At 39.4% G+C, this 25,667-nt stretch overlaps 6 protein-coding genes and 2 non-coding genes across 8 annotated transcripts in view; 3 read left to right on the top strand and 5 right to left on the bottom strand.

Annotated features, from left to right (window-relative positions):
- Positions 1-3,496, top strand: part of LOC135795522 (uncharacterized) — a 69,503-nt gene extending 66,007 nt beyond the window's left edge. The window contains exon 3 of the mRNA XM_065307230.1: positions 3,386-3,496. Within this exon, the coding sequence (XP_065163302.1) occupies positions 3,386-3,496 (111 nt within the window). The remainder of the gene's footprint in view (positions 1-3,385) is intronic.
- Positions 3,497-4,911: 1,415 nt separating this feature from the next.
- Positions 4,912-6,684, bottom strand: LOC135795521 (another transcription unit protein-like). Its single transcript, XM_065307229.1, has 5 exons — positions 6,565-6,684; positions 6,192-6,474; positions 5,951-6,133; positions 5,336-5,627; positions 4,912-5,280 (listed from the first exon to the last, which is right to left on the bottom strand). The coding sequence occupies exons 1-5, from the start codon at positions 6,566-6,568 to the stop codon at positions 4,912-4,914; spliced, it is 1,131 nt and encodes a 376-aa protein (XP_065163301.1). The 5' UTR covers positions 6,569-6,684.
- Positions 6,685-7,026: 342 nt separating this feature from the next.
- Positions 7,027-12,092, bottom strand: LOC135796099 (mutS protein homolog 4-like). The gene is made up of 10 exons (XM_065307998.1): positions 11,776-12,092; positions 11,614-11,689; positions 11,395-11,553; positions 11,197-11,345; positions 10,599-11,132; positions 10,018-10,539; positions 9,855-9,958; positions 9,569-9,791; positions 9,090-9,514; positions 7,027-9,033 (listed from the first exon to the last, which is right to left on the bottom strand). Exons 2-10 carry the CDS (start codon positions 11,669-11,671, stop codon positions 7,137-7,139), a joined length of 4,071 nt encoding a protein of 1,356 aa, XP_065164070.1. The 5' UTR covers positions 11,672-11,689; positions 11,776-12,092; the 3' UTR covers positions 7,027-7,136.
- Positions 12,054-12,126, bottom strand: TRNAR-UCG (transfer RNA arginine (anticodon UCG)). Its single transcript has one exon. It is a non-coding gene; the product is annotated as a tRNA-Arg (tRNA).
- Positions 12,127-12,329: 203 nt separating this feature from the next.
- TRNAR-UCG (transfer RNA arginine (anticodon UCG)) lies at positions 12,330-12,402 on the top strand. Its single transcript has one exon. It is a non-coding gene; the product is annotated as a tRNA-Arg (tRNA).
- An 89-nt stretch (positions 12,403-12,491) lies between these two features.
- LOC135795735 (T-cell activation inhibitor, mitochondrial) lies at positions 12,492-14,415 on the top strand. The gene is made up of 5 exons (XM_065307507.1): positions 12,492-12,635; positions 12,699-12,828; positions 12,885-13,586; positions 13,642-13,886; positions 13,945-14,415. Exons 1-5 carry the CDS (start codon positions 12,631-12,633, stop codon positions 14,309-14,311), a joined length of 1,449 nt encoding a protein of 482 aa, XP_065163579.1. The 5' UTR covers positions 12,492-12,630; the 3' UTR covers positions 14,312-14,415.
- On the bottom strand, positions 14,326-16,751 carry Atu (Another transcription unit). The gene is made up of 6 exons (XM_065307506.1): positions 16,628-16,751; positions 16,255-16,537; positions 16,014-16,196; positions 15,383-15,674; positions 14,746-15,327; positions 14,326-14,688 (listed from the first exon to the last, which is right to left on the bottom strand). Exons 1-6 carry the CDS (start codon positions 16,629-16,631, stop codon positions 14,395-14,397), a joined length of 1,638 nt encoding a protein of 545 aa, XP_065163578.1. The 5' UTR covers positions 16,632-16,751; the 3' UTR covers positions 14,326-14,394.
- A 343-nt stretch (positions 16,752-17,094) lies between these two features.
- LOC135795520 (pseudouridylate synthase RPUSD2-like) lies at positions 17,095-24,665 on the bottom strand (the record flags this gene model as incomplete). The annotated part of the gene is made up of 8 exons (XM_065307227.1): positions 17,095-19,501; positions 19,601-19,947; positions 20,012-20,242; positions 20,300-20,490; positions 20,793-21,013; positions 21,949-22,036; positions 23,266-23,488; positions 24,497-24,665. Coding segments are annotated over 8 exons (1,548 nt in total), but the record flags the coding sequence as incomplete, so codon positions are not given.
- Between the last annotated feature and the right edge of the window lie 1,002 nt (positions 24,666-25,667).

The raw sequence follows: 25,667 nt of genomic DNA, 5'->3' as shown, positions 1-25,667 counted from the left end.
GAATGCAAATAATTCACTCGCAAACATTCGCCGAGACTTTTATGGCTTGTTCCGCGTCCGCATCCTTCCACTTTGACTAATAGAGGGCGGGATGGGCAAATCCATTTTGATGCAATCCAATTTTGCATTTGCCTTGCAGATCCGTTCTTTCGCTTGTTTCGGTGTTCGCGCACGTACACATTCCGTACATGCGAGGAGTATTCGAGCGGAAGGTTAAGCAAGGTTGAGTTCCTTCCTGTTTCTTGCGGGCGGGCGTATGCTGCGATTGGAAGACGCGCGGGATCCGAAAAAGTAGCAAACTTATCTATTTGACGGCGCTGCTTTTCAATACATTTGTTCAGTGCGCGAATCGGCAAAAATTGAATATACTTCATGCGGATGGGTTTTTTTTTTAACTGATGCGATCTGAATGCGTTGCGTGGAGCATGAAATGAATGGAATTTCAAATATTCACGATGAAAAAATATAGCATTCTTTAAATTTTTTAAATTTCAATTTTTTTCCTAAAAGCAATTACAAATTAACAGGGAGAGATTTGTAAAAGATCTAAACATCTACTTGAAAATGGAAAAAATCCTTTTTGAATAAAAGTGTAAAAGCTTGTAGAGGTGTGCAAAGATGATGTTAACGCACCATACCGGAAATATGATTTGAATTGAAAGCATCTCTTTGCAACGACTATATTGAGCGAATTTTTTCCTTCAGAAATGCGTATTTATGAAACGAGCGCATGCTGAATACGCTCAAAACTCATTCCTATTGACAACCGGATGTTTACTTTCACGAGAAAAGTGTTCATTATGCAGAAATTCGAAAAATATTGCTTTGATAATTCCAACTATGACCAAACACGACTTCCACCATTCACCAGATGTTCATTTAATCGGAAGCCAGTGCAAATTTCCAGCTTGAAATTTGAAATTTCCTCCGCTTGTTGCTCTTCCCACAGATTGGCTTTGGTTTGCAACCCTTGCGATCAGCATGAAGTCCGCTCTATTAACGGATTAATAGCACGCGCACTCCGGGTGCAAGCATCATGTTCAACTCCGGGTCTAGTCTAGTTTTTGGGGCATCTGTGTTATCCGTCCGAAACATTCCTCGCTCCTTATTGGGTTTATTGTCCTTATTGTCCTTTCAGCAAGCCGGGGGTCAGATTCCGGCGTCAACCTTTTCCCCAAGCACTGATTGCTAACGTTATTATAAACACTAGGATAACATGGCGTATAAAACACACTGTTAGCACGCTGCAGTTGGGTTTTAGTTGATTTTGCGCGGATAATCGGTTAATAACTAATAAACGTTACATGCTTGGACGCCATGTTTGCAGCGCGGCGGGAGTATAATAAAGGAATGATAGCCGGAGAATATGCTCTCGCTTGTTTTAATAAAAGATGCTTCATTTTGGGCTTGGGACGCGCGCCACGTGCATAATTAAAGTTTAATGCTAGGTAATATAATTGCAAATGTTCCGAGTAGATCTGCATCATTCATTTAGTCGAAATGTGTTGTTTTAACCTCTTTTTGAGACTTTTAAAAGTAGACATTAGCTTTGTATAAACAACAGCGCCATCTATCGGAAGTGAGCAGAATTAATAAATTTTTATCACTTATAAAAGTTGCAAGTACTTTGCGGTTTTCATGTTTCCTCTTGTTTGGCACGCAATAAAACTCCGCCGGTTATTAATTAATTTTTAATTAAAGTTGGTATAAACTAGGGAATAGATATCGCGCTATGATTGAATGAGCGAGCGCATCCGTATCGGTGATTGCGGTCGTGGAAATCCTTCCGCCGTTTCCGATGTTGCGAACTTTTCTCTCCACCCGCCGGTATATTTTTAGACGATAGTCGGGGCGCAACGCCGAGACGCGCTGCTGGCGGATATAATTAAGTTCGCTATGAAAGTTGACCAAGGAAAATACTCGCGGCGCAGCGAACTTAATTGGCGTGCAAAACTAATTAATCTTTCTCGTCACACCGCCAACAACCTCTCGAGAAGATAGAGAATGTTTTCATAGTGTTTAAAACATCGGGTTGCAATAAAATAACAATACACACGTGCGGAAAATGCAAAAAATCAAATGGGGCGTTAACAAAGTCAAAGTGAATTTCCTCCGGGACTGGATGCGATGCGGGGCGCACTAATTAACGATTACAATTGTCGACGTCGACGCTATCTGTCTTGCAGGTTGTTCATCTATAACCTCAACGCGTCCCAATGTGACAATAAACCTCCGGAGGAGATTTATGATTTTCTCAGTCCCAATGGACAACTTTACCGTTGTATTTATTGCTATTCAACGTGCAATTTATTGATAAACTTATCCGGATCCAGTTGGGCGTTGAAACAAAACTGGAATTAATCCAATCTTTATTTTTTGATGCCCGCAGCGCATGAAAATGATGAAAAACGAAGTTGAAAGTTGCGGCGCGCTGGAACCGCCGCCGGAAGAGCGGAAAAATAATCCGTTTGTAGTTGGTAATCTAGTTAAGTAATCCGGAGAAGATTACGTCCGGGACGTTTCTTCAATTTCGACGCTTTTTGTGCGGTAAAGTATGCGGGGGATGCACATTATCTGGAATTAACTTTCCAAACGCTGATTTTTGTCTACAACTGCAGTCTTTTGATCGCAGCTAAACAAAAGACCGTGGAAAAATTGTTATGACAACCTGAAACAACTGAAAGTTTTGTATATCTCTACTAATATTATAAATGCGAAAGTCCTGATGTTTGTTACACTTTCACGCAAAAACTACTTAACCGATAATCATGAAAATTTGTACACATATTCTTAGTGGTCCTCGAAAGTTAAGTTGGTAGCTACTTCTCTTTTATTTAATAAAAAAAAATTATTTTTTAAATAAAATAAAGAAATTGTTTAGCTAATAATACCTCTGCATCTGGCTATTTGACTACTTTACCGCTACCAGGCATTCCAGTAAATGAAGCTCTAAACCTAAGTACTATAGTACCATCATTAATTGTATTATCACACCAGTTACCGACAGCTACGTCGTAACATCTTAAACTACTCATCTTACATCTATGGAGACTGTACACTATACCTGTAATTTGTCAGCCATTTAAACTTCCTGCCATTCTACTTCTTATTGTTACTTCTTCTGTGACTACAGACGCGCGGAAGCAACCCCCATCATTTTAGATATTTGCGAGCGAAGCCAAGGGTTAAGGCTAGTTTTTTATATTTTTGTGTTGCAATCGTAGGCAAAAATGCGCAGGCGCAAGTTCCACCCGTGACTAAAAACCCGTGACTAAAAGTACTTTTTGGTGGTCCGTGACTAAAGCAAATCCTCATTATTTCTGTGATATTCGCGAGCGAAGCCGCGGATTGTAAAAGCTAGTTTTGTATATTTTATTTGCTGCAGGCGAAACTCGAGACCAGCGCTGAAAGCCAAAACGGCCTGATTCACAGACGACCGATATACAACGAAACATCCTACTACATCGAGAATGGTACGTTAAAAATATTTAATTAATCAATAATTTCATCTAAAAATTTATATTAAAATATTTGCGCCGCATTTGCATCACAATTCTTCTTTCTGTTGAACTGAAATCTAACACCGCGAGGAAATGGCTCGGTGACGAATCTGATTCGCGCACAACCAGTTGATACGAGTATGCATGAAGTTGTAGAAAACTTCAATAAAATCCTGGGTGCGGGGTGAATTCTCCGTCTCGCATCTTCACAATAATTCGCCTGTATAATGCTAATATGTAGAAATATTTCCGAGTGGAGCGCGCGCGAGTTCCAGGTGTGCAAACAATAAAATATCACCCACAGAGGGCGCTGTGTGAATGCAATAATGGCGAAATCGATCGTGTTTTATATCAGCCCCAGACCTTTACAAACTCGATGCGATGTTTGACGAGAGACGCTCGCGCTCGAGGCTTACCTTCCATGCGATATTTTTCCCTCTTTCTTTGAAATCCTATCCTTTTATCATGCTACAGATTGTTACAAGAGATGCAGCCGAGAAAAAAAACTTCTGACTTATCTTCTTTATTTTATGCGCGAGTTTTCCTTTGTTTGATTAGTTTACTCTAGGCTCTTCGAAAATCGCCTGGCGTGCATCTTTTCGCGCGGAGTAATTTTTACGTCCGTGAAGGCGGAATCATTTGGCAGCTACTGTGCGTGGGAGGGAGTCACTTCGCGAACAAGCGAACCTCTTTCGCGCCAAGTAATAAAACCTCAACATCAGTCTCCCCGCGTCGAATGTACGCGGAAATAGAAGCTCTTCGTCGAGAGGGTGAAGATTTCCTCGCTTGTCGACACGCTGCTTCGACAGCGAATTCCTGCAAAGCAAAAGGACCTGCTTACAAATAAAGCGTCTTAATTACTCATAGACTTCTGATGCCGGGTTTCTTTAGTATCTAATTTCTGACAGTTATCTCGTAAATAATTTCTGGAAATTGGAAATTTTAAGAGAAAAATTACAGGAAAAAATGCGGTTTTTGTGGTCTTTAGGTTTGCGCGCTCCAATTCTTATTACTTCACATTCACGACGTTCAACAAGGGACGTTGGTCGGCGAGCGTATCATCCTCTGACGTGTTCGCTCGGGGAATCGCGCGCACCCTGGGTGGAAAAGAATACGAAAGCGCTGCATGTTGCAGGGCACAAGACGGTGAATCCTACGAGAAGGTGCCCACTGATCATGCTGAAGTACAACGACCCCCTGCCAACATCGTGCACAGGTATTTACGCCACGCCGACGTGCAAAACCGCGCCGGCCTCCTCTTGTATTCTCCCTCCCTCCTCCATCCACATAAGCTTCCAAACCTTCCTAATCGCACACACACCGACTGCAATGTTAAAATATTATTACATTATTACACGTGTGCGCGCCATCTAGGTAAGAGAGATAGAGATAGAGTGGTTTTATTATGATATTACTGCAATTTTTGTTTATAAACATCGAATATTTCCGAGCCTAGATGTAAACTTAGCGACCCGTCCGACCAACGAACTAATCGCGCGTTCGATTGTTTTATTGTATCGCCTTCTTTGTTGATATCCTCACGCCATCGAATGGTGTTCTCAACTTTTAGCTTCAATCGAGCCCGGCCTTCCTCATCCAGTGTTTCTTCCTCGTCGATTTCATCTTCGTATGTGTCTGGATCAAATGGACGCGTTTCAACGGATAAGAAGTTCGGTAGTTTAACGAAATGAATTTCTTTGCCTAGATCACAGGATATCTTCGGTATTTTCACGTCGATTCTTGTCTCCGGGGCGACTTCTTGTTCCTCTTCTTTTTCTTCCTAAATTTATAATTATTATTAAGTATTGATTAAAATGTTTGCGTGCGATTGTTACATCTTTCTTCTCTGTGTCTTCTTCATCTGCGGATCTATCCGAGCGGTCATCTTGTTGCATTGGCTCGGGTCTAGCTTCTTCATCGTCACTTCTTTCGTCTCTGGCTGGTGCGGCTTCCTTTGCTTTGTCTTCATCTGAGCTGATATCATCTGCGTCGCCGAATAAATCCGCAGCGTCAGCGCCTTTGTCTTCGTTTTCGCTGTCGGAACCTTTTGCTGGTGATTTATTTTTTGTGGAAGCATCATTCGGTGTGTTTGAGCGTGATCTACTTCTTGATGCGGCTGATTTTGACCTTAAAATGGCGAATTTTAGTTTTAGTTTTAAGTTCAGCGTGATTAAATGAAATATGCAACCTGTATAACTTCATTTCAGCTAAAGTAAAACTTATTTATTAAAAAGTTTTAGTGTTAAGAATAAAAATGAAGAATTTTGATTGAAGAGGCTGTGGTAGGTAACAAATATTGTTTTTCTACGCCTACTTTGTATAATTATTCGTTATTTTCATGTAGTTTTAAGATAAAATCTATGTTTTAAGTTTATATCGGTCTGAGTATAATATTTATAGTAATTTGGGTTGCATAACTATGAAAATTAATATTTCTAAACAATTTTTACCTGCTTCTACTCCTACTTCTTTGACTTCTTGGACTCCTAGACCCACTTCTTGCAGATTGTCCACTGTGATTGCTTCTATTAGAATGAGCGCTACCAGAGCGTGATCGGGATCTAGAACGACTCCTAGATCTTGATCTGGACTGATTTGATGCTCTGCTAACATTTGACCCAGCACTTCTCGACCTTAACCGAAATATAAATAAAAATTTGATGAAATTAACGCATTTTTAGGTTGTATTACCTGCTGCCACTTCTACTCCTACTTCCACTATGTTGTGAAGGTGATTTTGATCCGCTTCTTCCCGAATGTGCACTTGATCTTCTACTGCCAGCACTTCCCGATCTGGATCTTGATCTTGACTGAGATCTTGATCTGTTTGTGGCTGGACTGCCAGACCCGGAGCGCGATCGGCTACGTGAGCGAGATCTCGATCCTGAACCTGCACTAGCATTAGAATGTGCAGATCTGTTTGATTCAGCACTCGCAGATCGTGACCGATTGGGTGAAGGACTCCGATTTACACCTGTAGAGGTTAGGAAGTTCAAAAATCACACACGAATCCTGTTGGAACTATGATTTCGTATGCAATGATGTATATTAAAGATAAACATACCCATATTTATTGTCTGTTAACTGTGGCACTAATTTTAATAACAATGAAGTACTTTTTCGTTGGCACAGATCACGGATTCATCAGCAACGATGTTTACAAGCCGACAATATGCCGAGAGTATGGCGGTTATAAATTTATGAGAGATGTATATTTTGCGTGCATTGCTCTGCACGCTCAGCAAAATGTGCGAATCTTTTCGACGAAGGTTGTGTCAATGGCGGCCTACCAGGCTCCAGCGATGATCACGAATGGATCAGGGGCAATGGACTTGGAAAACGTGCCACACCAGCAAAGGTCGCAATCGATGATTTCCTAAATAATTTGCGTGCCTATTATAAAATGAAGCAGTATCTACGTCAACAACAACGCATTAAAACACGGTGTGCGAATCTTTTCGATGAAAACTGCACCAATCCTGGAGACAACCACGGCGACGACGAAGAATGGTTAGGTAGTCATGAATTAGGCAAATGATTTCTTATTCTCTGTCACTATAAACACTATAAACAATAACTAATAATAATTAATAAAACTATTTTTGCAAATTTAAAACCAACGATTATTTTTTTAGTTTAAGGGAAATCTTCGGACGTTGAACTTCTGCGTTTAAATTCATCAAAATCCAGTGTTTCAGTCTTATCCTTCGCTGACCTTATGTATTCCATGTACTCGTCAAAGACTCGTGAATTAGCATCGCTGAACATTGTAGCGTTGATTTGATTATTCCGCCCGAAATTGTCATTTGTTTTGAAAGGTGCTTGGAATCTTTTCGGTTTCTTCGGTTTGTCAAACACGCATTGTCCATTTGCGGTACGCCGCGCAGTCACTAATACTTCAGAAGCCCGTAGTTGCTTCATAGACGGACGATTCATCACTTCCTGGCAATATTTTCTTACTTCTTCTGGATCATTACTCTGCATTGCATTCAGCCGCATCTGATTGTAAAACTGTTCAAGCTCGCGTTTGTTAAACAACTTGAAACCTTTTTTCTTAGTTTGTTTTTGAAACGGTGTGATTGGCTCCAATTGTGAAGAGCATAAATCAATCACTTCCTGTGATGATTCTAGTGACTCTTCATTTTCTTGAGATTGTGCAACATTGTTTAAAAATGAATTTTCAAACGATGCAGCATTAAGTTCTTCAGAATTTAATAATTTCTTCTTCTTAATGGGCAATTCAGGTGAATAGGTTTCTGTTGTTACAGTTTTTGGTTTAGTGCCAGTTGTGCTGGTACAAGGCGTCAATACATTGCTTTGTAAACGAGTTTTAAACTCGTTATCAAACATTTGTGGTGTTGGTGTTATGCAGGCCTCAGCATACTTCATTCTAGCTTCAATTGTATTTAAGTTACCAGATGGTATTGGTGTCGACGCGTCTTCAGCACGCAAATTGTTCATAAAATGTGAACTTGTAATCGAAAGTTCTTTGTGAGCAATATCTTCAATCATTCGTACATCATGACTACTTGATTGCGTATTAGACTCAAATTGAAAAGGATTATTGGGTACTTCAGGCGCACAAAAATCAAATACGTTTGCCTGTGTACTTTGTGAATCTTCACCGTCGAATGAAAAACTTAAGTTTATCTCATATGGATCAAAGGCATGACTTTTGTTTAGAAAATCTACTTGTTCAAGTGTTTCATTATGTGTGCATGAAGTGTTAAACTCTCTCTCAGCCTGACTAGCCTGTTGAATATTTCGAATATTTTGCGTAAATGTGTCAAAAGCAGTGTTACCATTATTAAACACCGACTGAGACATTGGCACAAACGAAAAATCATCAGAATCGCGCAAAATTGCTTGTTCTCTCGCCGCAATACCAGAATAATTTCGAGATAACGTGTTTACCGGTTTGGCAATAGTGAAATTTTGTAATACTTTAACAGGTTGCTTCGGGACAGTATTAAAATTACTTGAAATGCTTGAATTTATGATGAGAGGAGATCTATTAATGCCCTTCTGCTGAAGATAAGAATTCTCAGTAAAACTTGAACAATTTGCGCGTGACTGATGGGAAGAATAATTTGTGCTGACAAACTCGGCTTGAAAATGTTCTTGTGTGAGAGTCATATCAACGTCATCGTTTTGAGTCGAATTGAACGTGGATTTACGCACACGTCGTTCAATATTAATTGTAACGCCGAGTTCTTGCAGTGCAGCTTGATACTCTTGCCATAATTGATACGCAGTGCATTTGTCGCATTTTCCCACGCGTTTTAACTCAGCAAGGGTGTTTTCTAAATTAATTTTGAGCGCTATCTTCTTATCAATTGAAGTATCCAAAGATTTATCATCTATTTTTCTTAAAAGTTGATCTGCATCAGTTGTAGCAGTGTCAGGCCAAACATTTCTTGCTAAAGCCAAGCCGTAACCTTCCAGGGTAACAACACCAGGTATTAATTTGTGTGTAAAGTGTAACTTTGGTTTCTTAGCTTCATGATGAATTTCTTTTGTTTCCATTTGCCAACTGAAATTTAAATCGTTGAAATTATTTTTAATGTATTTACAAAATATCTAACTAACCATTTAATCTGTGGATATAATTGTTGTAGTTTTGTAATGTAGGTATAATGAGTTGTGAAATAAATAAAAGCGGGTGTGCGCATCAAGTGTTCACAAATCGCCATTGCAAGTGCGGTTCCTTCACGCACGGCAGTCGAACGACACAATTCGTCAATGATAATCAACGTTCGATCAGTGATAACATTGAAGAAATATTTAATGTCTTTCATTTCGAGGGTAAATGCAGATGCACCGTTCTCAAAGTTATCCTCAAAGTAGATCCTCGCAAGAAACCGGTCGCATATTCGAAAGGTGGCGCTGGTTGCAGGCACGAAACAACCGATCTGCGCCATTATTTGCAACAAAACTATTTGTCGAATGTAAATTGATTTACCAGAACCATTGGCGCCCGTGATCAAATGCAGGCGGTGTTCTGGTGTTACGATCTAATATATTTTTGAATAATTATAACTGAAGTTTGTTGGATTAGTATAACTTACGATGTTATTTGCAACAGGTTCCTTTTCGAGAATGTAATCTAAGAGAGGATGACGCGCATCGATAACTTTAGTATAATTATCGAAATTGGGACGAACATATCGATTTCCCGCAGCTGTAGCATTTGCTAGTGATTGTAGAAAATCAAATTTTGCTACCTGTTCACACGTTATATAAAGTAAAGAAATGTTTTCCTGGACTTTAAGCAGTAATTTGTGGAGATGCCTAAAATCAATAAAATTTTTAATGATTTGTTGAATTCCTATTTCTCTTAAAAAGAAAACCTACATATTACTGATTTTAATTATTTCAGTCGCTGTGTCGCTTAAAAAATTCGATAATGTTAGTAATTTAATGGTTTTCATTGTTACCATCGTCGCCATAATGTCAACCTAGAAAATATTTTAGGTTTGAGTTTAACTTAAACTCATAAACTCAGGAATTATTGTACCTGGCAGAAATCAACAGGTAATGTGGACTTATTAAACTTGTTACGTTGTTTTCCACCCAATTGCAAGACCATATGATATCCCTTCTTTTGGCTGTTTGATAATTTCAGATCATAACCAACTTCTAGAGCTTTCTCTGCAACGTGTTTGCGCATTTCTTCCACACGATTGGAATATTTTGTGCGCAAAAAGTCTAAAACATCGCTTACACCACCTTTGATGGCAAAACAACGTGCTGTTGTGCTTTGTTCTCCTGAACAAGGCCGAGCGTCCTCGTGAAGAATCCGCTTGAACTCGGTATTGAGGAATTGAAACTCTTCTCGATTTAAAGTAGCAAGTACCTCGTGGAAGAAACTAGATCTACATGTGGATAATATCTCCTTCATCGGTTCTATCTCATCAAAGAAGCTGTTCAGGCGCAGAACGTAGTTTAAGTGGCGCTCGTCGCAGTACTGCGCGTTTCCTTTCAGTATTGTAGCAAGAGATAATACTTGACCGAAAGTTGACAGTTTCTTTAATATATCCTGATGATTTTAATCAAAAAGATGTTATTTTAATATAAGTAATAAAGTTTATAACCTACCCGAAGTGCGATTTGTTTTTCAGGACATTTAAGCAACTCCTCAACGCAATCCAAACGACTTTCGATCTCCTCCAACTGATTCGGTGGTTGTAAAATCGTCGATCTTAACATTCGACTACCCAATCTTGTCTTGCAGTGATTAAGTATCCCTCGTAAGCTGGAAGTCTTTCTATGTATAGTATCGTCTTCGAGAGCACACGCCACCAGCTCCAGCTTGTCTGCGACGAAGACATCTATCATCGAATTGGAATCCGACTCGGTGTAAGTTACCCGCATGCTTTCCTTCGCATAAAATTCACGCTTATAAGTCTCGAGATAAACGCGCAATGCGCCGGTGGCTGTAAGTGCGTAGTATTTATGTTGCAGTACGAGTATCACCGGATTGTATGCTTTGGCACATACATCGCGCACGAATTGTTGCCCGGAATCCTTGCGGAATGCCGACCGATCAATCGCGAGTATTTTTACCGCTGGGAATGTGCTTTTTAACATCTCGACGAGTCTTGTGCTTGTAAATGTTATCGGAACCAAAATCTATGTAAATATATTAATTTAATGTCGATAATCGATGAGTTTAAGTTTTATATTTTGAATTTACCTCTGATGGATATAAAACGTGAATTTTATTCAGCACCTTGATGTAACTGCTGGTGTCCGATATTTGCGACAATGACAATTCAGGGTTTTGAGTGTTCATGGCAGAAATGCCTACTTCACAGGATGCTTCGCCTCGCCCCTCCGTGATTGCTATTTAAAAAAGTTAATAAAATGCTTTATTGCGTTTTTTATTGCATACCTATGATAATCCCAGACTCATCCACTGTTGTATGTGTTGTGTTTGATGTGTGTGTAACTGAATTACTTTCAGAATGCCATTTTTCTGTGCTCTTTGATTTACTGGTGATTGTGGAGGTTTTTCGTGTGTGACCTGAAGCGCCATTTTGTATATAGGTAACTAGAACCAAACAATTTATGCTTAGTATTAGTAAACGTAAAAATATAATTTTCCAATCACCTTTTAGCGTTTTCTTCTTGTTGCGGCGGGGACATAATGCGAAATCGTTTAAGTTCATTGTTGTAACACATAAAACCTTAAAAACCACATTAAACACTCTTAAATCATTGTTTAACCGCCGCACGTTAAAGAACTGATTACTATTTGAAACTTCTTCCTAACCTAAACTTGTAACTGGTTTTAGTTCCAAAAACCGCCGTTCAAGATATGCAGCATTATATACATCACAAAAACTCTTTGCTTGTAGCTACAATTTGGCAATGCCATGAAAAATTATGATATTTATTTTATTATTTTCTAATTTGAATACGTAATCCATGTTTATAAGATGTATTTATTAAATTGTTTTGTGATTTAGAAGATTTTAGATATTTAGAAGATGCATTACATTAAAACAAACTTTCATGCGTATGAAATTGATAGTTAAACAAAAAGGTTTGCGACCGTGACAGGACTCGAACCTGCAATCTTCGGATTCGAAGTCCGACGCCTTATCCATTAGGCCACACGGTCTGATAAGGGATGATTTCCAGCCAAAGAATCACCCTCTAACATTCTGCTAATTTATATGTCAAGACAAACTGAATAGACCCATTATATGTACAGAATTTACCTATTTAACTTTTAATTCATCAATTATTAATGAAATATCCAAAATAAGGGGTGATTTCTATTAATTCCAAGGAGGAGCATGACTGAAAAACATCCCTTCATCAGACCGTGTGGCCTAATGGATAAGGCGTCGGACTTCGAATCCGAAGATTGCAGGTTCGAGTCCTGTCACGGTCGCAAACTCGACTCAACGAGTCAAAATTTTCCCTAATTTTATTGCTTTTCACGATGGTAGTTAATCAATTAATTCAAATTCAAATTTTGGTTGAGTTATCGCATTTGCAGGTTAGGTTAAGGTCATGTGTTTGTCGATCACGTAAACTTTCAGTGCAAAACCTTGGCTGGTTTTCATTGCTTTGTGCCATAACTACTCCACCTAACAGCGATGCATCGCTCTACTAAAATATGAGGTATGATTAACATCATTCCTTCTAAGTTGATGCAGATATTAACTGGTAATTGATAATTTTCAGGCTGGCTACGATCAGGCTATTCCACCTCAGCAGGAATAGCCTGTTGACATCAACAGAAGTAGCCACTGCTCTTAGGCCGTTTTATTTTGCTGTACATCCCGATTTGTTTGAGCAATTTCCAAAAGAAAGGGTAAATATCCTACTCAATTAACTTAATAGTTAATAAATAAATATCTATGCTTATAGACAACTAATGAGAATTCTCTTAAACAATTGAATTCTTTCATTGAAACCGTTCAAAAATCGCGCCACGTTCAACCCTGCAGTATACAATTCTACATCAGAGACAATAAAATAGATACCAAGAAAGGTACATTCAAATTAGTTAAACTAGACTTGAGGGAAAGAGATCTTAGATCAATTCTCCTAAAAGTTCTCAAATCATGTAACCTGAGTACAGAATTTATCGACAAACTTCCACAACCAGCGCAAAATTCATCCAGCGGTTATACATTTGTAAGACCCGATCGAACAAACGATATTGACTTAACTAATCTAGACCCGAACGACGTGATTTTCGGCCCGCTGGCGGTGAAACGCACAATTCGCGAAGCGCAAGAAAATCTAAGACTCTGTAAATGGCTGGAGAGCAACAACAAAGAAGCATTGGAACGCAGTAATCTAACAATGCCAATGCGAGAAGACATTGAAGCATTAAGTAAAACTCTCTCAGCTGAGTTAAAGTTATCCGACTTAAGATGGGACTGCGGTTGGAATATCCAACACTTTAAAGGCTGCTTACAGAGCTTGAATGCGTTGACAGTCGAACACTTTGATGATCTTCAGTGTTTAAAAGGCAGAATCTTGGTGTTTGCACCATTCACCGGCGTTAGTTTGGATGGTCACATCATGTTGAACAGTGGTGAAGTTAGACACAACTGGTTGGATGTAAGTTGATCAATTCCATGTCTAAGTAAATATTAATTTGTTTAACTGCTTACAGTTGATCAAAAATATCAAGAAGTACGATGAACATCTAGAAAGAATTCCCGCATTCGAAAAGGCTGTCTCTCAAGTGCTGCGAGATATTAAAGTAATGCGACGTAAATTTATGCCGAAGATTCTCGCCGGCGAGTATGAGCGCCATCTACAACAAATCACCACATCCCTGAGTGACTTTCTTACATATAAAAAGTTTCCAAAAACTTGGCCAAAATCACTCAAAAGATTTGAAATCGTCGTTGAAACGTAAGTAAATTTTCATATTAACCTAAAACTGATTTAAAATTGTATTAAATTACAACAGGGAGGCTGGTCCATTGATGGTATCCCCAACAGGACAATTCATCGTCCCTGCGTCATGCCCAGGCTTCCTCCTAGTCAGTTTCATCACAGATAACATGGAACTCGCGCTGGAGAACATGAGTCGCTACGAAACCGACAAACACATCGAGCGCTCACTGCAGGAAAAGTGTAAGATTAATTTACAGTTGCTGAGTCTGCGTAAAGACGACAACGTGACGCCGGAGATGATGATCGCGTGCTGCGAGAATCTACTGGTTCATCAGCGTCGATTGTCCGAGCTTACAAACGGCCTGCGACTGAGTATTTCAACGTATTATTCGGTGCTGTCCGATGGGGTTGTTTGCGTGCCATGGAACTGGAAATTGTGATCATAGATAAATAGTTAAGATTACTAGGTCAATTATAATTAAAATATTATATAATAGTTGTAGTTGATGAAATGAAATGAAAACTAATCGCTATCTTCGCTTGATTCGGAGTCTTTCAGTGCTTTCGGCTTGTCGAGTTTTTTCGACCGGCGTGCTTCAAAGTCAGAACCTTCTTCATCCGATGAATAAATCGCGCCGCCTTTGGTAATGTTAGCGCCTGATTTATACTTGTTTTTGATGGCGTTCAGTGAAATGGCGCCTTCGTCTTCACTGCCGTCTTCCTCACGGTAAGTTTGACTGGCGTGTAGGCGACTACCATCACCGCGTTTGCGTGGTTTTGTTTGTCGGAAAGTCTGCCTAAGTTTTTCTTCTTCTTTCTGACAAAAGACAAAAATATCACAATGTAAAATACACGCTAACCTTAAATTATTTACCTTCAACAATGTTTTCTTATCTTTATCAGGATCAATCCCCACTTGTGAGAGAATTTTAATCCCGCTTGTTTTCTGCGAGCGATCCGCCAACGACAGCGTCATCTTGCGATGCGTGAAGCTCTCTGTAGAGTGTGGTCTGAAACTTAGCTTAGTCCTAAACACAGCCTGGCCTTGCAAACCCGTCCCCTGTCGGATAAACAAATGATTATGATCACCCTGCAGTGGTTGTTTATACACATCGAATATTTCCGAGCCTAGATGTAAACTCAGCGACCCGTCCGACCAACGAACCAATCGCGCATTTGATTGTTTAATTGTATCGCCTTCTTTGTTTATATCCTCACGCCAGCGTATGGTGTTCTCAACTTTTAGCTTCAATCGAGCTCGGCCTTCCTCATCTAGTGTTTCTTCCTCGTCGATTTCATCCTCGTATGTGTCAGGATCAAACGGACGCGTTTCAACGGACAAGAAGTTTGGTAGTTTGACGAAATGAATTTCTTTGCCTAAATCACAGGAAATCTTCGGTATTTTCACGTCGATTCTTGTTTCCGGAGCGACTTCTTGTTCCTCTTCTTTTTCTTCCTAAATTGATAATAATAAATAAGTATTGATTAAAAAGTTTGCGTATGATTGTTACATCTTTCTTCTCTGCGTCTTCTTCATCTGCTGATCTATCCGAGCGGTCATCTTGTTGCATTGGCTCGGGTCTAGCTTCTTCATCATCGCTTCTTTCGTCTCTAGCTGGTGCGGCTTCTTTTGCTTTGTCTTCATCTGAGCTGATATCATCAGCATCACCGAATAAATCAGCAGCGTCGGCGCCTTTGTCTTCGTTCTCGCTGTCGGAACCTTTTGCTGGTGATTTATTTTTTGTGGAAGCATCATTCGGTGTGTTTGAACGAGATCTACTTCTTGATGCGGCTGATTTTGACCTTAAAATGGTGGATTTTAGTTTTAGTTTTTAAGTTCAGCGGGTTTATATGAAATATGCAACCTGTACAACTTCATTTCAGCTAAAATAAAACTTATTTACTTAAAACTTATAATGTTAAGAATAAAGATGAAGAATTTTGATTGAAGAGGCTGTGGTAGATAACAAATATTGTTTTTCACCACCTACTTTGCTTAAATAATATTTAATAAATATTCGTTATTTTCATGTAGTTTTAAGCGAAAATTAATGTTTTAAGAGTTTGCCAGTCAGAGTATAAAATTTAAAGTGATTTGTGTTGCATAACTATGCAAATTAATATTTTTTAACGAATATTTACCTGCTTCTACTCCTACTTCTTTGACTTCTTGGACTTCTAGACCCACTTCTTGCAGATTGTCCACTGCGATTACTTCTATTGGAATGAGCACTACCAGAACGTGATCGTGATCTAGAACGACTTCTAGATCTAGATCTTGACTGATTTGATGCTCTGCTAACATTTGACCCAGCACTTCTTGATCTAAACCAAAATATAAATAAAAATTTAATGAAATTAACGCATTTTTAGGTTGTATTACCTGCTGCCACTTCTACTTCGACTTCCACTATGTTGTGAAGGCGATTTTGATCCGCTTCTCCCCGAATGTGCACTTGATCTTCTACTGCCAGCACTTCCTGATCTGGATCTTGATCTTGATTGAGATCTTGACCTGTTTGTGCCTGGACTGCCGGACCCGGAACGCGATCGGCTACGTGAGCGCGATCGTGATCCGGAACCTGCACTAGCATTAGAATGTGCAGATCTGTTCGATTCAGCACTCGCAGATCGTGACCGATTGGGTGAAGGACTCCGATTTACACCTGTATAGGTTAGGAAGTTCAAAAATCACACACAAATCCTGTTGGAACAATGATTTCGTATCCAATAATGTATATTAAAGATAAACATACCCATAGTTGTTGTCTGTTAACCGTGGCACTAATTTTAATAACAATGAAGTACTTTTTAGTTGGCACAGATCACGGATTCATTAGCAACGATGTTTACAAGCCGCCAATATGCCAAGTGTGGAGGTTACAAATTTATGAGAGATGTAGGCAACCCAAACAGCACCTGTGTAGACATGTTCACGTAAAAAGTTGGAAAATTGCGCCAAATTTCTGCAGTTTTTAACGGTTTTCGCATCATAATTTACGTTACAGTTGAAAAGTATTACTTAAATTTGTCTTGCATGTTAGTTTTCTGAAAGGTCAAAGAAAGATCAACTCTACAAACGCCATAAAACATCTTTTTGGTAGGTTTTTAAGCACACGCAGTAAATATCATCTTTCAAAATATCTTACAAATAAAATTTTATTATTTCTTCACTTGTAAGGATTCTGAAAACGATTTAAAGGAAAAAGAATACTCTCGCATAAACCCTTTCATAATTATAATTGTAAAAGTTACAATCATTGACAAGAAACTATTATTTAAATAATAAAACACACACTCAAACTACAATTAATTACATATCTACATTGTACATAAAATTGCTTTCTTACAGCATTAGAAATTAATAACAATTCTAATTCATCACAGATGATAAAAGCTGTGAACAAAAGAGAGTTTAAATGTACAATAGATTGATTCACAATTGATTTACATAATTCTGGTTGCATCCGGTTGTTGGTATTTATTCTTGCGTCTTCAAAAATCACTCCTCCACAGTGTATTTCTGTTACAAATCAAGAGACTTCAAGAAGCACTGCAAATGTAAATAAAATCGAAATATTGGTGCGCGTTCGTTATATTGTCTGTACCTCAAAATGAAACACGAAATAGATGAGTTTTTGGTTGTCCAGCTAGTATAATATCATATTATTCACTTAACAAATAGCGTCTTTTCTTCAAATTTTAACATTATCAACTAAATATCGACGAAGCGTTAAATTCTCTCTATTAGATATTATCCAATGTTAAAAATTCTTTTATGAAAAATACATTTTATAAATTTCGCTATCATATATTTATGCATTTGTTTAATCGATTGGTACACTGCGTTTATTTTTATTATTTCACTTTGATTCTACGGTTGGTTTTGTTGTCATCAATTTGGTTTGACGTTAAATCTTCATCTTTTAAAGGTTTTGAATGCACGAGTCACACGACGCACTCGCAATATATTGTGTAAAAGTTAAAAATCGCACCTAATACTAACGCTTCTGTTCATTACAATATGTATTATTCGCTAAATCTTATGAATTGTTGTAAATTTATAGTTATCGTAATTAGTTTTATCGTCTATTAGCGGTAATATCATTATAAAAGAGCTTTTTCTCAACAAACAGGAAGCGCTATAAGCCATCTACGAACAGAAGTGTCGAATTTTTTTCTTGAATAGATTATAATTACACAAAGCTCTCCCTTGTTCTCGCAATAATCAATATCATACAAATCTGCGTCTTGTCTTTTACAATTGGTTTCCAAGTTTTTTTTATTAAAACAGTATCTTCTTTATATATAAGCTCAATTGATTGGGATTGTTTCAATATATTTATGTTTGTTTAAAAATACATATCTTAATTTTCTCGATGGTTCATCATGCTAATCTCTAAGCTACGTAATTACATTTGTGAACTTGAATGAGTGATATGAATCTCGTAATCCTCGTTTTTCTTAGCATGATACAAGCGATACAGATTAATTTCTGATGAAAAGCGGCGATCCACGCTTACACACTAGTCAAAAATGATGTCGAAAGCAAACAATAACAATAAATGTCGAGTGATAACAAGTCGGCGCATTGGGTCGTCAACAAAACTTGATAAAAAATCAATTCATTCAATTCCTAGTCTAATAACTAATCAATGTCTTTCAAATAAAATGTCTGTTTGAGGTTAGAAATTAAGCACTGACCTTAAATCCGATCACAAAACAACTTATGATATCCTAAACGTTAACACCGTCAACAATCAATTTGCATTACGTCTATATGTATAATGTCTCACATTCGTAATTATCGTTTAAACAAAGTGTTAGTTATAATATGTATCTGGTTGAATCGAGAAGTGTAGTAGATACAAACATCATCGAATCACTCTATATATCACATTTTATAACAATCCATGTCAGTGCTTAACAAGTATACATTCAAGAATCCTTAATTATTATTATTTCCCTCCATCTTTTCATCATCGTTATAAAGAGACATGAACAGTAAATATATTCTTATATATTCTTACTTTTTCGGATTCATCTGATATGAGTTAATATTTAATTACATTTACAAGGATATATCATTAAACATTTCACTCAATATCATTGATTCATGTCTGCGAATAGTTTGTTGATAAACTATCTGTCACAACGTACATTATAACAAGGCACGTTTGTATTCCAGTACAATAGTATTGTTATGTTTCTTTTCTTGTGTTTTTACTTGCTGTCATCACGGCACATCAGTTACTGAAATGGGCAATGCGATATTAATTGCTATTTTGATGTATCATATAAAAATAGTTCATTCTCAGCTGAACCAGCGCGATTTTTGATTCGAACTGCGTCTGAATAACATAACTGGACGCAAACATCAACTGTCAAAGAATCTACAACTAATTATAGGTTATGTTTGCTTAGACTTAAAACCTATGGGAAGATTGATTAAAAATTAAGCCTAACGTTTAAAAACTAAACAAACTTTAAGTTGGAAAGACAAATAAATCCATGCTTGCGTTGTGGTTGGCGCGGCGTCCATCTTGAATGAATTATTCGCTGTCGTTGGGATCCACCCAGTCAACACTGGCCCACGTCGGCAGCTCGGTCTGGTATTCCCAGCCGGGACCCTGAATAAAACAGACAAATTGTAGTGGAATTTAGTAATTGATGAAACTCAGCAATCCCTTAGCAATCATGCAACTGAATAGAATAGAATAGACTCCTACCCGGTATTTCCAGGCGTGCAGGTACATGACGAGGTCCTGCGGCTTGGGATCTCTGTATCTCACTTTGCACTCGTAGCAGTGCTTGTCGACGGTCATCTTGTCGGGGTTGAAGCTGAAGTCGGGCGCCTCGTGACCCGTCTGCGTCGCGACGGTGACCTTGGCATCGTTGTCCTTGCCGCCTTGCATGCCGGGCATCATGGCGACGTGACCAACCGATGAAAGGGGAGATAACGTCAGGGGATGCGGGGTGGATTCGCAGGCGATCGGCGTGTTGATTTCCAGACTGTCGTCGCACGGGGAAGGTTCCCTTGATACTGGATCACCGTCATCGTCGCCCAACACTCGATCTACACAGATAACAATTCATTCAAATTAAAACCTTGTTTGACATTGAGTTGAAAGAGGGCGTACCTTTTTGTGCGAATGGACTAACAAGTGATTCATCAAGATCGCCACCTTTGCGAGGGTTGAACATTGACAGTTCGCTATCACCGTCCATTCCCAGCCAGTTTTCGGCGTTGTGAATGTGAATCAGATCGCGGACTAGCTCCTCGTCAGTCTTACCACCCAAATCGCCGCCTTTGCCCTTCATGGGACCAAACACGTCGTGATTATAGAGAGGATCGTTAACTACCGGATATCCTGCAATATTTCATCAATAATTTAACCAAATCTTCATTGTGATGAAGATAAACGCACCTAAGTATTGAAGATGTACCCTGATCTGGTGCATGCGTCCCGTTTTGGGTTTGCAGAGCACTATACTAGTCTTTCCGTTGTAGCCTAGTTTTTGGAAAATCGTCGTGCAGTCCTTACCCTTCGGTGAGACTTTACAAACGCCGATTTTATAACTAACTACTTCGATGGGCTCTTTACATTCGATGATTTCACTGTACAAACACAAAATAAATTAATACAACTTCAGAAAGTGGAAAAAAAAAGAAACAAATTGAGTTTGTGAGTAGGTCTACTACTACTGATTGTGTACGAGTACGTTACAAAAACTTTACACGCCCGCCGCATAAAAAATGCATCGATTCATTAAGGCAAGACGCAAAGTTAAATTGTATTGTTGAATGTTGAATGTTTCTCGAAGCGGGCGAAGTGGTAGAATTCGTTTTGTAAAGAAGTGTAACAAGCACAGAAGGCAAAAGGTGTGAAAGCGCCGAGCACATTCTTTTGTCCAACTTACTTTGGAAACTCGCCCTCGACCCGACAGACGTACTCCTTTTGTACTAATCGGTTCCTAATTTGGTGCTCCATCTGCCGCGCCTTCTTCGGCGACCTGCCGAATAGAAGCAGCCCGCTGGTGAGTCGATCCAACCGATGAATCGTGCGCAAATTCTTCAAGTTGTACTCCTTGGCGAGGATGAAGACAACAGTGTTGTGTCTGTATCTGCCACATGGATGCACCTATCCAATCCAATCGAAGCACAATTTATAAACATAAACAATATAAATATAAATACAGCAATAATAATCTTCCAAGGTGTTTCAGAATATGAAAAAATGAAACAGTCTGGAAACGAGCACGACCTGTGAGTATTCCGGATATGTACATATATTACAAAGGTCTAGTCAGGTCCCAGTTGAACAGGACCACATCGTAAAACAAACCCGCAACGCGATAACCAGAAATAATTCAATTAGTAGGTTACGAAAGCCGGTTAGTTACCACTTTGGTGGCGTTTAGAAAGCGCCGTTAAGTAAATTGTTTTTTCTTTCGTCCCCACGGCGCGGATTATGATGGAAGTTAATTAAAATACGTCACTCTCGCAGTGACAGTCGAAAGCAAGTTATCGCACACAAACACTTAGATTTGTTATCGAAGGGATCACGGAGAAGGCGGGTGCTATGCAACCCTCCGCACATCCTTCAGCGGCGCGGCACAGTCGGCCGGTCCTGTTTGTCTTGCGCCCCACGTTTTACAATTCACCCGTGTGTGTGTCTGTGGGAACCGGAACCACGCGGTACTACTCACCGGAAGGGAACACGGTTTATCCAAAACAATTAAGTCTTCGTCTACATGTATTAACTTGATTGGGTTTGCTAACACGGGGGTCTCATGTCTGCAAAACAACCAAGAAAGCACTTTAAAAAGCGCTCCAAGGCGGGGCAAGCCAGCGGCCATTTTCCTATTGTCGTAAGCAAGGTGAAATTTACGAGGTGATGGTTAAAGTTAATACAATGTGCTAATACAAATCATGTTTAGTAAGCTAATGCGATTTTTCGATCGTTTTTCGCGCCCGGCGGCCGGCAACACGCTGCACAGAGACAGAGAGAGTTAAAATGAAGAAGTAGAAGAAGGTTTGTAAGATGATAGATTTGGCAGTCTCGGCGCCACTTACTGGAATAGAGGCAGGCTTGTTCACCACCACTACGTCCTCGTCCATGTGCACAATGGTGATGGGGTGACACGTCACTGGTACTTCGTGTCTGGAAATATTATTAGTACGTCTTGAGGTACTATCGCTTTTCATGACAATGAAACCCAACCACAAGTAATGCGTCTGCACATCGTCCGAATAGATATTTCCAAACAACAAATTTTAATCGCAAATGAAAGGATTTTACTAAGGGGGTATTAAAGAACACATGAAAGCAAACATCCGGAGACCTGCACAGATGCATTAGTGGATGGTTCCAAGTGTGAGCCATTTTGTATATATAATCGTCGAAAATTAGTGGCCATAGAACCGGGGGGCCGTGAAATATGTGCATGCATATTTCTGGTGTTTGTATATATATATTCAAAACGTGCACTAGCTAAAAACCGCGCCACACCAATCTGCTAAGTACGTACGAGTAGATTTGGTTGCATAACTGCTTTTTGGTTATTACATGTGTACTTACCTACAGATTGGTCTCTATTGTGTTTTACCAGAAAGCCCAACTACTAAATTAGTCGCTTGGTGTCTATGGCCACTTACTTTCGCAAAAAAAGCTTTGTGAGTCCAAACGAATTGCAAAATCCCAGCGGATTTGTCGCAATTTCCACAACCGAGCACAAATATCCAAACAACACAAAGAATTTTATTTCTTGTTGGTGCTTATCGGGATTTACAAATTTCATTTGTTGCATTAACTTGCAAGCTCGTTAACGCTCGCTGCAATGAATGAGAAGCCTTCAGGTTGACACCGTCCATGTTGTTTTATTACAGCGCAACTGTATGCAACCACAACAGCGTCTCATGATGTGACGTCAAACCGGAAACACAACGCAGATAATCCCACATCGCCTGGCTGGTTTATCGCAAGCTCGGCGAGTATTACAAGCGAAATTTGATTAAAACTTTAATGTTATGATGTTTAACCACAACAGCGTCTCATGATGTGACGTCAAACCGGAAACACAACGCAGATAATCCCACATCGCCTGGCTGGTTTATCGCAAGCTCGGCGAGTATTACAAGCGAAATTTGATTAAAACTTTAATGTTATGATGTTTGTGCTCGGTGCGCGCGGCTAGAAATTGCAGTAATATCATAATAAAACCACTCTATCTCTATCTCTCTACCTAGATGGCGCGCACACGTGTAATAATGTAATAATATTTTAACATTGCAGTCGGTGTGTGTGCGATTAGGGGTTTGGAAGCATGTGGATGGAGGAGGAGGAGAATAAGGAGGCCGGCGCGGTTTTGCACGTCGGCGTGGCGTAAATACCTGTGCACGATGTTGGCGAGGAGGTCGTTGTGCTTCAGCTTGTAGTCAGTGGGCACCTTCTCGTAGTTCACCGTCAGCGTGCCCGCCTGTATGCAGCGCTCGTATTCTTCCGCAGGGTGCGCGCGGAATTCCCGAGCGAACACGTCCAGGATGCGCTCGCCGACCCAACGTCCCTTGGTGAACGTCGTGAATGTGAAGTAATAAGGGTAGACCTTGCGCAAACCTAAAGACCACAAAAAAACGTTTTTGTGTAATTTTACTAAAATTTCGAATTTCCGGGAATTATTTACGAGATAACTGTCGAAATTAGATACTAAAGCGGCATCGAAGTCTATAATTAATTAAGACGCTTTAGAAATTTGTAAATAGTCCTTTTTGCTTTGCAGGAATTCGCTGTCGAAGCGGCGTGTCGACAAGCGAGGAAATCTTCACCCCTCTCGACGAGCTTCTATTTCCGCGTACATTCGACGCCCGAGACTGATGTTGAAAGTTTTATTACTTGGCGCGAAAGAGGGAAAGTTTCGCTTGTTCGCGAAGTGACTCCTCCCGCACAGTAGCTGCCAAATGATTCCGCCTTCACGAGACGTAAAATTACGCCGCGAAAAGATGCACGCCAGGCGATTTTCGAAGGCCTAAAATTAGAAGCTAATCCAAACAAAACTCGCGCATAAAATAAAGATAGTCAGAAGTTTTTTTTTTCTCTGCTGCATCTCTTGTAACAATCTGTAGGATGATAAAAGGATAAGTTTTCAAAGAAAGTGAGGAGAAAAAAATATCGCATGGAAAGGTAAGCCTCGAGCGCGCGCGTCTCTCGCCCAAACATCGCACATCGAGTTGTAAAAAGGTCTGGGGCTGATATAAAACACGATCGATTCGCCATTGTGCATTCACACCAGCGCCCTCTGTGGGTGTGTTTGTGTTTGCACACGGAACTCGCGCGCGCTCCCTCCGGAAATATTTCTACATATTAGCATTATACAGGCGAATTGTGTGAATGCGAGACGGAGAATTCACCCGCACCCAAGTTTTATTGAAGTTTTCTACAACTTCATGCATACTCGTATCAGCTGGTTGTGCGCGAATCGAATTCGTCACCGAGCCATTTCCTCGCGGTGTTAGATTTCAGTCCAACAGAGAAAAAATCGACGAATTGTGATGCAAATGCGGCGCAAATATTTTAATATAAATTTTTTCAGATGAAATTATTGATTAATTAAATATTTTAACGTACCATTCTCGATGTAGTAGGATGTTTCGTTGTATCGGTCGTCTGTGAATCCAGGCCGTTTGGCTTTCAGCGCTTTGGTCTCGAGTTTCGCCTGCAACAAATAAAAATAATACAAACTAGCTTTAAATCGCGGCTTCGCTCGCGAATATCTAAAATAATGAAGTTGCTTTAGTCACGGACCACCAAAAAAGTACTTTAGTCACGGGTTTTAGTCACGGGTGGAACTTGCGCCTGCGCATTTGCCTACGGTGCAACACAAAAATATAAGAAACTAGTTTTAACCCGCGGCTTCACTCGCGAATATCTAAAATAATGAAGTTGTTGTTCGCGTCTGTAGTCGCCAGAAGAAGTAAATAAATGAAGCAGGAATGGCGTGGGAAGTTTAAAATGGTTGAAAGTATAGTCGGAAGTATAGCGTACAGTCTCCATAGTGTGAAATACCTGGATTTGATGTTGACGTAGCGTCGGTAATACAGTGTGATAAATACAGTGTGATGGTACTATAGTACTTAGGTTTGAGCTTCATTGTTGGAATGCTAGATGGCGTTAAAGTAGTCAACAGATGCAGAGGTATTATTGGCTAAATCCATTTCTTTATTTTATTTTAAAAATAATTTTTATTAAATAAAGTAGCCTGGCAACTATCAGAATCACTAAGAATATGTGTACAAATTTTCATGATGATCGGTTATGTCGTTTTTGGTGAAAGTGTAACAAACATCAGGACTTTCGTATTTATAATATTAGTAGAGATATACAAAACTCTCAGTTGTTTCTGGTTGTCATAACAATTTTTCCACGGTCTTTGTTTGCCTGCGATCAAAAGATCGCAGTTGTAGACAAAAAATCAGCGTTTGAAAGTTAATTCCAGATAATGTGGTATCCCCCGCATTACTCTTTACCGCACAAAAGCGTCGAAATTGAAGAACGTCCCGACGTAATCTTCCCGGATTACTTAACCAGATTACCAACTACAAACGGATTATTTTTTCCAGCTCTTCCGGCGGCGGCGGTTCCAGCACGCCGCAACTTTCAACTTCGTTTTTCATCATTTCATGCGCTGCAGTAAGTAATCAAAAAATAAAGATTGATTAATTCCAGTTTTGTTTCAACGCCCAACTGATCCAGATAAGTTTATCATCAAATTGCACGTTGAATAGCAATAAATACAACG

The sequence above is a fragment of the Atheta coriaria genome, unplaced genomic scaffold (genome assembly GCF_025399875.1).
Source record: "Atheta coriaria isolate IRGN ID8LTWV9N9 unplaced genomic scaffold, Caltech_Dcor_3.1 hic_scaffold_7_pilon, whole genome shotgun sequence".
NCBI classification, from domain to species: Eukaryota; Metazoa; Arthropoda; class Insecta; order Coleoptera; family Staphylinidae; genus Dalotia; species Dalotia coriaria.
The sequence above is the reverse complement of the archived record's forward strand: the minus strand, read 5'-3'. Positions and strand labels throughout refer to the sequence as shown.